Source organism: Rhineura floridana, chromosome 4 (assembly GCF_030035675.1).
Source record: "Rhineura floridana isolate rRhiFlo1 chromosome 4, rRhiFlo1.hap2, whole genome shotgun sequence".
In the NCBI taxonomy this organism is placed as follows: Eukaryota; Metazoa; Chordata; class Lepidosauria; order Squamata; family Rhineuridae; genus Rhineura; species Rhineura floridana.
In genome coordinates, this window is record NC_084483.1 from 101,352,187 (window position 1) to 101,367,160 (window position 14,974).

The 14,974-nt window shown below is 46.2% G+C and overlaps 1 protein-coding gene across 10 annotated transcripts in view; it reads left to right on the forward strand.

Annotated features, from left to right (window-relative positions):
* The window catches only part of LAMA2 (laminin subunit alpha 2), a 748,112-nt gene that overhangs the window by 713,199 nt on the left and 19,939 nt on the right, over positions 1 to 14,974 (forward strand). For all 10 annotated transcript variants that reach the window (XM_061623807.1, XM_061623808.1, XM_061623810.1 and 7 more), the window contains 2 exons: positions 2,157 to 2,333; positions 5,142 to 5,337. In XM_061623807.1, coding sequence (XP_061479791.1) covers positions 2,157 to 2,333; positions 5,142 to 5,337 — 373 coding nt within the window. The remainder of the gene's footprint in view (positions 1 to 2,156; positions 2,334 to 5,141; positions 5,338 to 14,974) is intronic.

The window sequence follows — 14,974 nt, forward strand, 5'->3', positions numbered from 1 at the left end:
TTTATTGTATCTACTGTAACATGTTCAAATCATTTCCAAATAAATTTTTATTGTATCTACTCCGTATAAGAACAAACATAAAGTATTTTTATCCTTGCCAAACTTCAGCATAGACTTGGGAGGATGGATACCCGTGTGCCTCTTCATTTGTTTAGGAAGTAAAGTCAAACCACATTGCTAAAAATTGGTCTTGAATGGTCTGTTCTCAGAATACTTTTCATGTATGAGATTTTTTTTCTAAAAGAGTTATTTGCCAGGCTTTCAAATACCAATAAACTAACATTTGAAGATTAAATGTCTTCCAAAATATTGCTATTGTTTTAAAATTTAGCTATTATTTTAAAATGTCCACTATCATCCTCTTTGTGATGTTTGATTATTTGATCTTTCACTGTTAATGAACAACGTTCCAGAAAAATAGTTGCACATTATTGCATATTGCCTTTTAAGCAGTATATGGTCTGTTGTACTAGATAAGAACTAGATTGCTTCATCAATGATTAACAATATATATGTCACAGCCCATTTATTAGAGATGAATTAACTGTTCTGCAGGCATTGGGGCTCATACAAATGTGTCTGCCTATAAAAGTACACATGCAAAAATAATAATAAACTATCTGAAGTCTTGTGGAGTACCATTGGACTCAATTGGGCTTACTTCCAAGTAAACCTACATAGGGGTGGGACTGCAATATTCAGTGCACAACACTTGGTTGCATCCAACAAGGCTGTTCATGCCACAAGCTACCTATGCCAATTCCCCACTCCCAATTCAGCCAACCCACCAAATCCCACGCCTTTTTCCTGAGGATCTCACAAATCTTAAATGAGACTTTTTGGAAAGCACAGAGGCTGCAGTGGGGAGGAAGGGATGAGAAGTTCCTTTGTGTGAGCATCTCTTGTGCAAGTGTAGCATTGGATGCAACTCACAACATTTAAGATAACACAACAAAGACCAAAATGGAATTTCTATTTCTTTAAGGGGGAAATTATTATTATTAGTCCAAACCTCCAGATAGGCCCTTGGTAGGAAAGGGCCCACCTGGTGCTGCAGCTGGTTGTTGTATTGCCACTGCAGTTGTCCATAGTTGTTGAAAACTCATAATATGCATCTCTATATCTACTGATTCAGGCAGCCACCATACTCAGGAGGCCAGGGGCGTCACTACCGGGGTGCGCAGGGTGCAGCCCGCACCCAGGTGTCACCATGAGGGGGGTGACACCCAGAGCCGCCCCGCACTGTTGCCCGGCAAGGCTGCTCCAACTCCTCCTCGGAGGCGGGCGGGTGGGCGAGACCTGGAGCAGTATCGGCGGGGCAAGGGAGGCGTGCCGGCATTCCCAGACCTCCAGCTGGGTGCCCCTACGGCACGTGCCCTCCCAGGGGCATGGAGGTTCGCCCCCCCGCACTCCTGCTAGTGACACCGCTGCAGGAGGCCTCTTTGTCCTTTAGCAAGAGGCTAATAACTACTAAATCCTGGAAAATAAAGAATGAAACAAAATGTGACCCCTTGCCTTTTTTATCTTACCAGGATATGTGAAAGCTAATAGGAAGCTATTTATTTGTTTATTTTAAAAATTGGGCTCTGACCTGAATGTGCAACTTCTGGAGATGCACATATCCCTTTAAACAAAGCTGACTGAACCTCTGCCATTCAGCTGACTGGCGATGAAGGGGGAACAAGTGAGACAGAATCCAGCCGCCTCCCCCCCAAAAAACTAAAGAGCTGATGGGCAAGATTTTAGCTTTGTTTAAAAACCTACTGCACAAACTCTAATATGGATATGTCTAACCTGCTGGATCAAGAAGGGGAGTCACATGCACAGCACATGTTTGAGTATGTGATTTCTCATGCATTGCACAGTACTAACTTGGACTGTTAACACACTAGTTGCCTACCCCAAAGCATTTCCATTAGCCACACCTGGACGGGGAACAGATTGATCTGCCAATCAGATGCAAAAACTCTGTGAAGCTGAATTTTTTTAAAAAACCACTAGTTTTACAGAAAAAAGAGGTGGAATTTGACTAGTGTTGTGTGCCCCCATTTTCAGAAGAAAGAAGTGGAGACGCACTGGAACTGGCAGAACACTGAATGTGTTTCTACCCTTGGTGAGGGCATGTCTGTATTAACTCATTTTTAATAATTTTATAGGTTGTTTGTGATACAAGTAGATGAGGACAGAAGCCATTCTCAGAGACTCCCTTCAGATCAACCTGTTTCCATTAAGAAGCTTTTTGTGGGAGGGACACCACCTGAATTTCACACTGCCCCTATTAGGAACATACCTCCCTTTGATGGCTGCATATGGAACCTTGTCATCAATGCTGTGTAAGTATACAGCAGTCTTGCTTCCAGAAACCAACAGATGGCATCCTAGGAGTGGGCATATGATAGATCAGGAAGATCAGGGTATACTGATAGATTTATGGGTGATCTGTAGCAGATCAGCAAGGATTCTGACTCCCAATATAATAATAGCAAAAACAAAAAATACTTTTCCCACCAAAATTAGGCTACTGAAATGAAGAAGGCAAACCAGAAGTAGATGTCTGTGTATGCAGCAGCAGCTCAGCTGGAGGGAGGTCAGGGAAATGATGCAGCTGCATTGCACTGTCTGCTACTGACGGGGATCGCTTTGTGTCTCTTCAAAGAAAAAGGAAGTGAACTTCATTTGAACTGAGGTCCCCCGATCTTCTTCAGTACTATATGCTATAGAAAGCAAATCCAGAATTATTTTGAAAAATTGTGTTACATCAAATTCATAAGATTAGCTCTTAATCTCCTTGACAATTGCTTGCTTAAAAGTGAACTGTACATTTAAAAATTATTCACTAATAAGCAAAAAAATCTTGTGGTTTAAGAACTTACCTATAGCCCACAGATATTTCTATCAAACGTTAAAAAGCAGGGAAATTGAGCAGGGGAGGGGGAAGAGGGGAGAGGAGGGAGGGGAGGAGAGGGGAAGGAGAAGAATGGCCAGGTCGGATCATTTGCATGCTTATTGAGTTCAGTGGGAGTTACTTCCTTGCAATCATGGTTAGAATAGGTAAAACTGACCGTGGAGGAGGGGGAGGGGAGAGTAGAGGGAAGGCAGAAGGGGGAGAAGGGAGTGAAAGCAGGGGGAGGGGGAAGGAGGGAGGGGAGGGGAGGGGTGAAGGAAGGGGGAGGTAAGGGGAAAAGGGAGGTGATGGGAGGGAGGACAAAGGGAGGGCAGGTTTGATCATTTGCATGCTTATTGAGTTCAGTGTGATTTACTCCTGTGCAGTCATGCTTAGGAGAGGTAAAGCTGACCTTGGGGAGGAGGGGGAGGAGGAGGAGGCAGAAGGGGATTGCAAGGGGATTGGAAGGGGATGGGAAGGAAGGGGCAAAGGGGAGGGGATAGGAGGGAGGAGGAGGGGAGAGCAGATTTGATCATTTGCATGCTTTGAGTTTATTGGAATTTACTCCTGTGCAATCATGCATAGGATAGGTGAAACTGACCTGGAGGACAGGGAGGGAAGGAGGAGGACAGGAAGGGGAGGGGGAGGGGAGGAGATTGGGTGGGTTGGCACTGGGCAGAGGGAAAGCCCCTTTCCTTTCCAAAAGGAAAACATTGTGAACAATATTCTTTTTCAGCGTTTACCCCACCTTTTTATTCTACAGCAGGCACGTGTAGCCTCCCAGCCAAATTTAAACCACAGCTGTTCCTGGCCACATCCACACCAGACCTTTATTTCACTAGACAGTCATGGCTTCAGGGCCTGCCCCAGACATGCCGGGCCACTTGGGCACAAGCCTGCCTCGGGCCCCGGCACTCCCCTTCTAAGCTTCACGGCAGGATTGCTGCTGCAGATCACATGGTGAGAGCTTCGGAGCCACTGCCATTCCCTTACTTCAACCTACACTTCTCGGCTATTGTGAGGTTGCGTGCGTAGCGCTGCCCTTAACCAAGATGGCAGCCGAGGTTTCCCTAAGGGGCTGAAGCCTCTGCCGCTATATTGGCTCATGGCAGGGAGGCGCACGTGTAGCATGAATACGAGCCATCAGCCAAGATGGCGGCAGAGGCTTCAGCCCCTTAGGGAAACTCAGCCACCATCTTGGTTAAGGACAGTGCTCCTTGCACAAATGCACAACAGCCAAGAAAGGTAGGTTGAAGCAAGGGAATGGTGGGGACTCCGGAGCTCTCGCCATGCGATCTGCAGCAGCGATCCTGCCACAAATTGTGGAAGGGGAGCGGAGGGGCCCCTTAGTGGCCTCTGTAGCCCTAGGGGCCCTCGGCCAGGGCCCCACCTGGCCGCCCTTTGGAGCCGGCCCTGATGGCTTCTCCCCAAGAATCCTGGGAAGTGTAGTTAGTGAAAGATGCTGAGAGTTGCTAGGAAATGCACTGTTCCCCTCACAGAGCTTCAGTCAGAGTGGCTGACTGTTAAACCACTGGAGCTCTGTCACGGGAATAAAAGTCACCTCTCAGCACCCTTTACAAACTACACTTCCCAGGATTCTTTGGGGGAAGCCATGACTGTTTAAAGTGAAATAAAGTTCTGCTGTGGGTGTGGCCCCCTGATTAGGCAAGCCCAGCAGCGGTGAGTCTGCTTTTAAAACACTTGCAGTTGGTTCTTACTGAGCATGCCCGGCCTTATAATTGAGTTTCAGCCAAAATTTCTTAAATTAATTAAAAATCAGCCAGGCATTTTTTTAACTTTTAAACTGCAGAAGATGAAGGTCAGAGTATGGGGCAAGGTTAGTAATAGGATTAAAGGTATTCTGTGAACATGGTTGATTTTTAATTAATTTCAACAAATTATGAGAACTCACAGGAAAAAGTCCAAAAGTGGTCTGGTTTCTCTCTCTCTTTTTTTACACTTTGAACTCTCAATTTTCTCTGAATGTTTTGTGTATCATCATGAACATTTAGAGGCTTGTTAAGCAACTGTTTCTGATTTCAGGACTATAAGTTTTGCAAGGTTTTGTTTTGAAATGAGCTTATGGGAAGCATCAGAATGGCATAGGGGGTATTTTCAATGTAACATTGTGGAATGCAAAAAATCCATGCTGGCTATAGTGTACAGCCTCTCATGGCTGTATAATTAATTATGGTGAAAGGATGCAAATGAAGAATTCACACAATTTGACCTCACTGATTTTATTGTATCTCTGCAGTCCAATGGATTTTGCCCAGCCATTATCCTTTGAAAATGCAGATATTGGCCGGTGTCCTGATCATGGACTACTGCATGAAAAAGAGGATGAAAATCACATTTCCCGTGCAACTGTCTTGATCCACCCAGAACCAGATGCTGAAGAAAAGAAAGCAAGTGCAACCTTCCCTCCTCCACCCCCTCTCCCTCCTTCACATGTAAGTGTGCTTTATTTCTATGACAAGGGTGGGTAGGGTGGGTTTTTAAAACCACATATTCTTAGCTGGGGCTGGTAGCTGCATAATCGTATGGTGGTGATGCTGCATGAACAACTTCTGGATACACTAAAGACTCTTCATTCAGCATCTCAGTGATAACCATTTTCAGGGCAATACAACTGAACACAAAGTCTCTGCTTCTGGCCAAGCTGAATCTCTAACATGATGTACTAATCCCAGTGTCTTTGCCATAAGATCTATTTCAGTGATGTGGGTATAGCTGTATAACTCAGTGAGATTTATTGGTTGCTCAAAGTTCTTGCTTAGCTGAAAACAGCAAGTCTGCCACCAATTTTCAGCCGAAAGATAAATACAGGCATGCATAGGTTAACATTAGCCTTTGTCACTTCATTGATGTGGGACAAATCTATCTTTATCACCAGCTTCTTAAATTCCATGGAAATCTGGATACTAGTGCTCAACTTCCAGACCTTTGGGGTCCTAAAGATAGAGCTACAGGGGTCCTTTTTTCTCTGCTCTTTTGTCTGTTCTCTGCATCTTGAGTTAACAAAAAACAATGTATCTGTGGATGTCAGATCAAAAGCACCTGAGCAAACAAACAAACATGACCCTAACAACACACAAGCTTGCTATAAGGAAGCAAGTTCATGAAGATCAATTGTTAATGTGAACTACAACTTGAAGACATAAATTCCATTCCTGGTTGTTGTTTTTAAAGCTATCTTTGGGAATGTAGTATATATTTCATATTTATAAAAGTTAATTTCATACTCAGAATTTCCTTAGGAAACCAGGTCTTTATCCCCATCCCACCCCACCTCCCGGGTTCACCCTCATCAGAAATTTGGCATACATTGGAACTTTCACACAGTGGCTACAAGGCTTTCTGTGCCTTTGACAATGCCTCTCATCCCTTTCCCATAGCAATTCTAGCATTAGGAATCACCTTCCAGTAGAAAACTGTCTTTTCTGAGGAAATAACATCTGGACAGTAACTTTGGCTGGGTTATTATTTTCCATAGGAAGTGGGCCATCACTGTGGGTAACAGTTCCACCTATCGTGCGAAGGCAAGAATGTTTTTGAAGTCAAGACTAGGGACGTCATGCCCCTCCCACTCTCCAGTTCATTCTTGCCTTCGTACGAACAAGATTGGAATTTCACGTAGCATTTAGCTAAGTCTATCTCTCTTTAAAACCTTTTTTCCTTTTTTCCGTTTTTTGTGTCTAGCCTACTGAGGATCCCCTCAGAGACCGCGGCTGCGACTCTCTTCCCCCTTTCCTCAAGGCTATTTAATTTCTTTTATTTCCTTGACTGGGGGCTCCCTCTGAGACCGCGGCTGCGGCTCTCTTTGTTTTGGCAGTTTCAAGCCCCCTCCCCCCCGGCTCTGCCGTATCCGTAGCCAGGGGGCTCCCTCAGTGACCGCGGCTGCGGTTCTCTTTTTGATCGCTTTTGATCGCTTGTGAGGGAAGGGGAATCCCCCTCCCTCCCCCCCCCGATCGTTGCCGTGGCTGCGGCTGATCCGATCTCAGCGGGAGCTTGCAGCTGCGGCTCCCGCTCTTACTCCTCACCGCAGATCGCCCTCGCTACGTGGCTTAAATCCCACTGCGAAGGGCTTTACAGACCGCTATTGCGGCTCTCTCTGCGGCGGCTGCCGTTTTTTGCCTCTACCTGCCCTTCCAGAGTTTTTCCAGAGCCGCTACTGCGGCTTTCGGCGAGTCCGTGCTGGGCAGCCCTTCTCCCAGTTCGCTTCCGACGGCCGCCATTGCTCCTTCTTCCTCAGCTCCCTTTTGATCGTTTTTTTCCCGCCCGTTTTTCTGGGCGCCATTTTTTGAAATTCAAAATTCCCGCCTTTTTCGTTACCATTTTTTAAGCATCGGATACCTCCCCTGCAGGCTATCTATCTGTATGTTTGTGTATATGTGCTGCTGACAAATTTACACAAGGCTGATTTACACACATTTTTACTGTGGCTGTAATCATAGTGGCTGAATTGTATTATTAAGGCTGGAGCTCCAATCCTAGTGGGCTGGATTGTATTATCAAGGCTGGAGCTTTAATCCTAGTGGCTGGATTACATTATCAAGGCTGGAGTTTTAATCCTAGTGGCTGGATTACATTATCAAGGCTGGAGCTTTAATCCTAGTGGCTGGATTACATTATCAAGGCTGGAGCTTTAATATCAGTGGCTGACTTGTACTAAATCTGATTTACATTACATATCCTGCCCCCTATGGGGCCGTGAACAAGCCAAAAACCCAGCCTACAGCACTAATCTGAGTGTGCCAACTCTAAAACAGCCTATATTATATTAACGTTGATACCTCTGTGCATTCTGCCCCCTCTGTGGCAGTGCATTCGCCATCTGCCAGTGTATCCTACCCCCTCCGTGGTAGTACGCTGTGCCAGTTCGGGTCTTTACATCCTGCCCCCTCCGTGGCAGTGTACTGCACCCAGGTTTATATAAGATGGCAGAACAGCCAGGCATGTCACCATCAACACACATGGTGCCAGATCAGCCAGACATGCCACAATCAGCCAAGCCACAACATACTAACACGTCTAAGACCAGACATGCCAAAGCACTGGCTAAGACAAAACATCTTTCCAGCCATAGTAAACCAAAGCGCCCTCGTTATGTCTCTGTGCCAACAACCACCACAGCACAGACACACATAAGTGATATTTTCCATTCTCCTGCTCCTGCCTCTGACGAGGAAGAGTTTGTTGGCTTTCCCCCTCACGGTTCGCCTAACGAACCTACCTCTGGCTTACCGCCTCAGACATCTGTTCCAATAGCCCACCAGGCACATACATCTCACACATCTGGTCTGCAGCTGTCTCCTGATTTCCTCTCCCAACTCCAAGCCATGCTGGCTTATTTCACACAAATGCAGTCACTACCACAGGTTCCTGCCAGACCCCCACTCAACATGGACCAACGCGCGTTCCATGCTGCTCATACTTCCTGCTCGCCAGATCCCTTCGATTTAGCCAGAGGCAGATGTACGGACGAAGCCTCGTATGCGGAGGAGTTAACTTTCACTGACCATGTTGAAGGAGACGACTGGAGCGACTATTCAGATCATGAGGAGGATACATCGTATCGCTTGTTCAATACCTCAGATTACCAACCGCTCGCACGTAGGGTACTTCATACCCTTGGTCTCCAGACTGCGCCCTCAACTTTGTCCGCTCCAACTCTCAAAGGGGCCAAGGTCCTCAAATCCCCTGCACCTACTGAACACTACATCCCGGTGCCGGACCCAATTGCCAAATTAGCTTCCGAAGAATGGGCCCACCCGCTCAAAGCTCGACGCTTCAAGAACATGGCTGACAGACTTTACGCCCTAGCCCCAGACTTCGCCACCAAGTTAGATGTCCCTGGCATAGATGAACCGATCGCTCACCTCGTTTCACGATCTATCTTGCCCAGGGAAGGGGAATCCCACCTAAAAGATACTACTGAACGTCGAATAGACTTCGCCCTCCGCAAGAACCACGAGGCCACTGCCCTAGCCATGCGTGCCTCTGCCTCAGCCTCCATCTTCTCCAGAGCATCTATGATGTGGCTGGATGACCTTCTAGAGGACGATAACCCTGATCCTGTCGCCTTCAAAAGAGCACTATTGAAGTTACGTAAGACAGCAGCCTTTGTGGCCGATGCCACTTTGGATGCCACCCAATTAGGGGCACGAGCCATGACGACTCAAATAGTCGCTCGTCGCACCCTCTGGCTTCGCCACTGGCAAGCTGATTCAGCGGCTAGATTGAACCTGTCCAAGGCTCCTTACTCCGGATCTCTACTCTTCGGTGAGGAAGCTCTAAAGGCAGTTCTGGTTGATCCAAAAGACGCCCACAAACCGGTTCTAGCCACAGTCAAGAACATCGACCACAGGCCCCTCAGGCGATTTCCCTCCTTTCGTTCTAACCAGCCCTTTCGAGGAACGCGACCAGGAGGACGAGGCCGCGATTTCAGACCCTATGATTCCAACGCATTCAGGGGCTCCTGGAACCGACGCCCCCAGGGCAGAGGTCAGTACCAAGGGCGCAGGGGCAACTCATCGTCCTCATATAGGGGAGGTCCTCGCCTACACAAGTAGTATTAACGCCATCCCCATAGGTGGCAGATTACTTAATTTTGGAGATCGATGGCTGCGCCTTACTACGGTCCCCTGGATCAGGGACCTCTTCACTTATGGCTATACCATAGAGTTCTGGGCAACCCCGTCAGACAGATTCCACCCGTCTCCTTGCCCAAGGGCACCAGCCAGGCACAACATCATGCAGACAGCTATACATCACCTCTTTCACATAGCGGCAATAGAGCCAGTTCCCACAACTGAGAGATCGGAAGGGGTGTACTCCCTCCTATTTGCTGTGCCAAAACGAGATTTATCTTGGAGGGCGGTATTGGACCTCAAGTTTGTCAACCGTTTTGTAACATACCGCAGGTTCAAAATGGAATCTCTCCATTCCATTACCGAGAGTCTGCATGAAGGAGACTTCCTGGCTTCTATCGACCTTAAGGAAGCGTATCTCCATGTACCCATTTGCATAGCCCACAGAAAGTTTCTTCGGTTTGCCTTTGGCCACCAACATTTTCAATACAGAGCGATGCCATTTGGCCTCTCCTCTGCTCCAAGAGTATTTTCCAAGGTGCTACTCATCCTAGTGGCTTACCTTCGGACCCAAGGGGTTCATATCTACCCATATTTGGACGATCTGCTTATACGGGCCAAATCTGAAGAGCTGGCTCATCATCATTTAATGATCACCCTCAATGTTTTGCAGACCTACGGCTGGCTGGTCAACTTCGACAAAAGCCATCTCCAACCAACCCAACGCCTACTACATCTTGGGGCAATGTTGGACACCCTGCAGGCAATGGTCTTCCTGTCTCCAGATCGCATCACTGCCATCACAAGCATCGCAAGGTCCCTGATGCAACAAACATCCGCAGACGTCATGCTTCTCGCCAGAGCGCTCGGGATGTTTATCTCCACAATCCACATTGTACCCTGGGCTCGAGCTCACACTCGGCCCCTTCAGTGGACTCTGTTGCCTTTTCAAAAAGACATTGCCAGCTCCAACCATCGCAAAGTTCGTTTGAGCCCCGCTCTGCGCCTCTCCTTCCGCTGGTGGACCAAGGTTCAACATCTCTCCAAGGGCACGTCGTTCAGAGAACCCCGCAGAACCGTCGTGACCACAGACGCCAGCCTCATAGGTTGGGGAGCCCACTGCAACTCCCAGTACGTTCAGGGGGTTTGGCCCAACGCAGAGCAATCTCGAAGCATCAACTGGCTGGAACTAAAGGCTGTCCACTTGGCTCTATGTCATTTTCAGTCTCTGTTCCCTTTGCATCATGTGCTCATTCGAACAGACAACACGTGTGTAAAATCACATTTGAACAGACAAGGGGGCACCAGGTCTCGTCCTCTGCAGGACTTAGCCTCCCTCATCTTTGTCTGGGCAGAACAACATCTACAATCCCTGAAAGCAGAGCACCTCAAAGGGATTTTGAATGTGACAGCAGACTGGCTCAGCAGACAACAGGTCTTCCCGGGAGAATGGAAACTTCATCCAGCCATTTTCCATCGTCTCCAGTGTCGGTTCGGCGCCCTCTCAGTCGACCTGTTTGCTTCCAGTCACAATTGCCAGCTTCCCAGGTACTTTGCCCGATACCTGGACTCAACAGCAGAAGCAGTGGATGCTCTGACAACACCGTGGCCAGACGGTCTATTGTACGCCTTTCCTCCCATACCATTGTTAGCCAAAACCTTGAGGAAGGCGCGAACCGAAAGGGCACAGCTGGTTCTGATAGCACCATTTTGGCCACGCCGTCCGTGGTTCTCAGATCTTCTGGCAATGTCAATGATGGACCCTTGGACACTTCCAGTAACGCCAGACCTCTTATCCCAGGGTCCAGTACTGCACCAGGACCCTACTTGGCTCAATCTAACAGCGTGGCGTTTGAACGGAGACACTTGAGGTCAGCTGGACTGTCTGACGCTGTGATTGATATTATTTTGGCCTCGAGAAGACCATCTACCACTCGCATTTATCAACATACCTGGGTGGCTTTCTCCAAGTGGTGTCAGTCCCACCACCACGATCCATCCCAGGCCAATGTGCACCAGGTGCTCCAATTTCTCCACAGTGGCTTTATGATGGGACTTCGACCCAACACTCTACGTCGACATGCGTCTACTCTGTCATCCATTCTCTCAGTGTCCTCTCCTGGAGATCATATTTCCTCACATCCGTTCATCAAACTTTTTTGAGGGGAGTCGCCCTACGCTCTCCGGCTGTTGTCCATCGGTTCCCCTCATGGAGTTTGCTGAAAGTTCTGCAGGCTTTGCAACGCCCTCCGTTTGAACCCATCAGAACTGTGCCCCTACGTATTCTGTCCTTCAAGGTCCTGTTTCTGATTGCAATCACATCTGCCAGACGCGTTTCGGAGTTGGGCGCATTGTCTTCCGCTAGACACCTCTGCGTCTTCCATAAGGACTCTGTTGTGCTGAAGACTGACCCTTCCTTTCGTCCCAAGGTCGATTCAGTTTTTCATTGCAACCAGGACATTGTTTTGCCTTCCTTTTGCCCGAATCCTACCCATCCTCTCGAGAAGGCTTGGCATTCGTTGGATGTCCGGAGGGCTCTCAAGACCTACCTGTCTAGGACCCAAGAGATTCGACGAACGGAGTCTCTGTTTGTATCCTTTCATCCAGGGTCTATGGGGCATAAAGTATCCAATCCTACCTTATCCCGTTGGTTAAGGGCATGCATTACCTTAGCATATGAGTCCCTGAAGCTGCCAGTTCCTGCTAGTATAACAACTCATTCTACTAGGTCAGCTGCCACTTCGGCTGCTTTTGCTACTAATGCTCCTGTTGCCGATATTTGTAGGGCCGCAGTCTGGTCTTCCCCACACTCGTTTATAAGACATTATAAAATTGATCGTTATGCCTCTGCTGATGCTTCTTTTGGCAGACGAGTGTTGCAACAGGTTCTTAATGAGGATTAACATGTGGGTGGTCCCTCCCTATATGGGTTGCTTTGGTACATCCCACAGTGATGGCCCACTTCCTATGGAAAATGTACCATTGGTCTCACCTGAAAGGTGATTTTCATAGGAAGGGGCCATCACGACCCTCCCAGTTGGAGGATGACTAGTGATTTTATCAATGGGTTATATGTTATTGTTTCCATATTATATTTAAATGTAAGAGTGAAGTCAAGACTTTTAGTTCTGTTATGTTATGTAGTTAGGTTAGAGTCATGTTGTTATGCATGTGACTATTATGTTATTTTCCTGGCGGGCCTGTTGGCCTTGTTCTTGTATTTTTAGATATCTCTTTTAGACTCGCTACGAATGAACTGGAGAGTGGGAGGGGCATGACGTCCCTAGTCTTGACTTCAAAAACATTCTTGCCTTCGCACGATAGGTGGAACTGTTACCCACAGTGATGGCCCCTTCCTATGAAAATCACCTTTCAGGTGAGACCAATAGTACATTTTGAGGGAAATATCAGTGCTATAATGAATGGACGGAATATGCTAACTTATTGTCACCTGTACCACCTATCAGATGGTTGTGACTTCTTCAGTTTTCAGTGAGATTGCTTATATATGAACCTCTCAGCTAAAGGGCAAAAGGGTTGGACTCCCATTACTCAATCTCTTCTCTTTTCCTCTTTCAAAAGATAGAACTGATTATAGGTCAAAATGTCAAACCTTACTTTCCATCACTGGTGACAAAGCTTGACATCAGTTTCTGCTTTCATCAGATGCTCTTGTAGAAGCCACTGTGGAAAATCAAGCCAGAATCTCCCTTTGTCCACTACAATCACCATATTATATATAATGGGTTGGATCCTGAGGCTGCATGAGCAGAAGGCCATTTGTGCAACAGCTCTTTCCTGTCCTGTCCCCTCCCCTTCATCCCTGAAAAGCCTGTCCAGAGAGGAAGAGGATCCTCCTGAACAGCATGGGCTGTGCCAAGCGGGAACTGTAATGGAAGGGTGGAATTGCCAGAAAACAAATGGAAATAGCTTATGCAAGCAGTGCATTTGTGGCTTTCTGGAGGACTGATCTCATGTCTGACTTGTTGACTTGTGGATCAGTACTTCAAGACCCCTCTGCGTAACTACTGCTAACTATGTTCCTTAAAATGGTCTGTCTACTCTAAAGAATCATGAAATATAAAAGGATTATTTTCTTGCCAAGATCAATCATAATACTAGAGGATGGTAGAAATGCATTGTTGATTCATAAATGTGGTATAAAGCAACACTTTTCATTAAATCCCACAAGGTGGCATAATGGTAATGTGCAGATATTAATGCAATATATCATTTTCCATTTCATTTAAAAACATATAGCTCAATAACATGTTGGTGATGCAAAAAAGATGAGCCAGATTTTCAGCCAAAAGTAGGTGCCCTGTTTTCCAATCACACCACAGTTTAAACCAGACTGTCATAGGCTTCTAGCTTGAAACAAGATCTGAAATGAATTTTCCTTTTTTAGTTTCCTTTGCAGCCATGTATTAAATAAGTCACTGGCAATCCATAAGTAGGTAGAACAGATATGTCAGTTATTCACAGCAAATAATAAGAGATATACTCAATTGGTATATCAAACCAAAAGGAAAAGGGGAAAAAAACCTTCCTCTATTGCAAGAAATAAGAAGGTGAATTACAAAACATATTTTGCAACATCTATAATTGTCAAAAAAAAGGGAAAGTAATAAAATTAACCACATTTGGTGTATTTTTATTGAAAAATATGAAATAAAGCTGTTAAGCTTCAGTAAATTCAACAACACCGTACATCACTTAGTCTGCAATCCAGTACATGTCTACTCATAAGTAAGCTCTACACTTTCATGGAATCATCATATTCGGGTCGCACTGCAAGCTGCACATAATATTACCAGAGCAACCATTAGATTTTTCTTTACCAAAGGTGGCAGTTTCATTCCTGCAGCTTTAAAAATCTTTAAAATAAAAATTCTGCCGCAACTATTATATGGCATCCCAATTTGGATTATAGATTTTAATAAAAAAATAGAACCAGTGCTCTCAGGGTTCCTTCGGTCCATTTTCGGTCTCCCAAAATGTGCCTCTCCAGCTGGCCTTCGATTAGAGGCAGGAATTTCATCAATCGAATGCACAGCTTGGATCCAGGCTTTCACCTTTTGGCTCAAGACAGCCTATTCTGAACCTCCTTCAGGATTCTCACACCTAATTTGGAAAGACCCTTTTGTCAGCTCTTGGACAAAGTCCTTTAGCGAAAAACTAAATTATCTGGGTTTATCCCTTGAAATTCTATCATCATGGGACTTTGCCCTGGCTAAATCGGTAATAATTCAACTAATTAAAGATTTAGACTACCAGTATCTAATCTCCAAGGCACAAACATCATGCTCTCCACTTCATTTTAAATTGAACTTTTGCTTCCCGTCCCCAGCAAAATATTTGGAAGAGCTAACTTTTACACACTATAGATTCTTGTTCTCTCGAGCAAGATTTAATTGTTTACCATCTGCTCTTCTAACAGGTCGCTATCAAGGTATTCCCGTAGAAAGCCGTCACTGCATATGTAATCTGAATATAC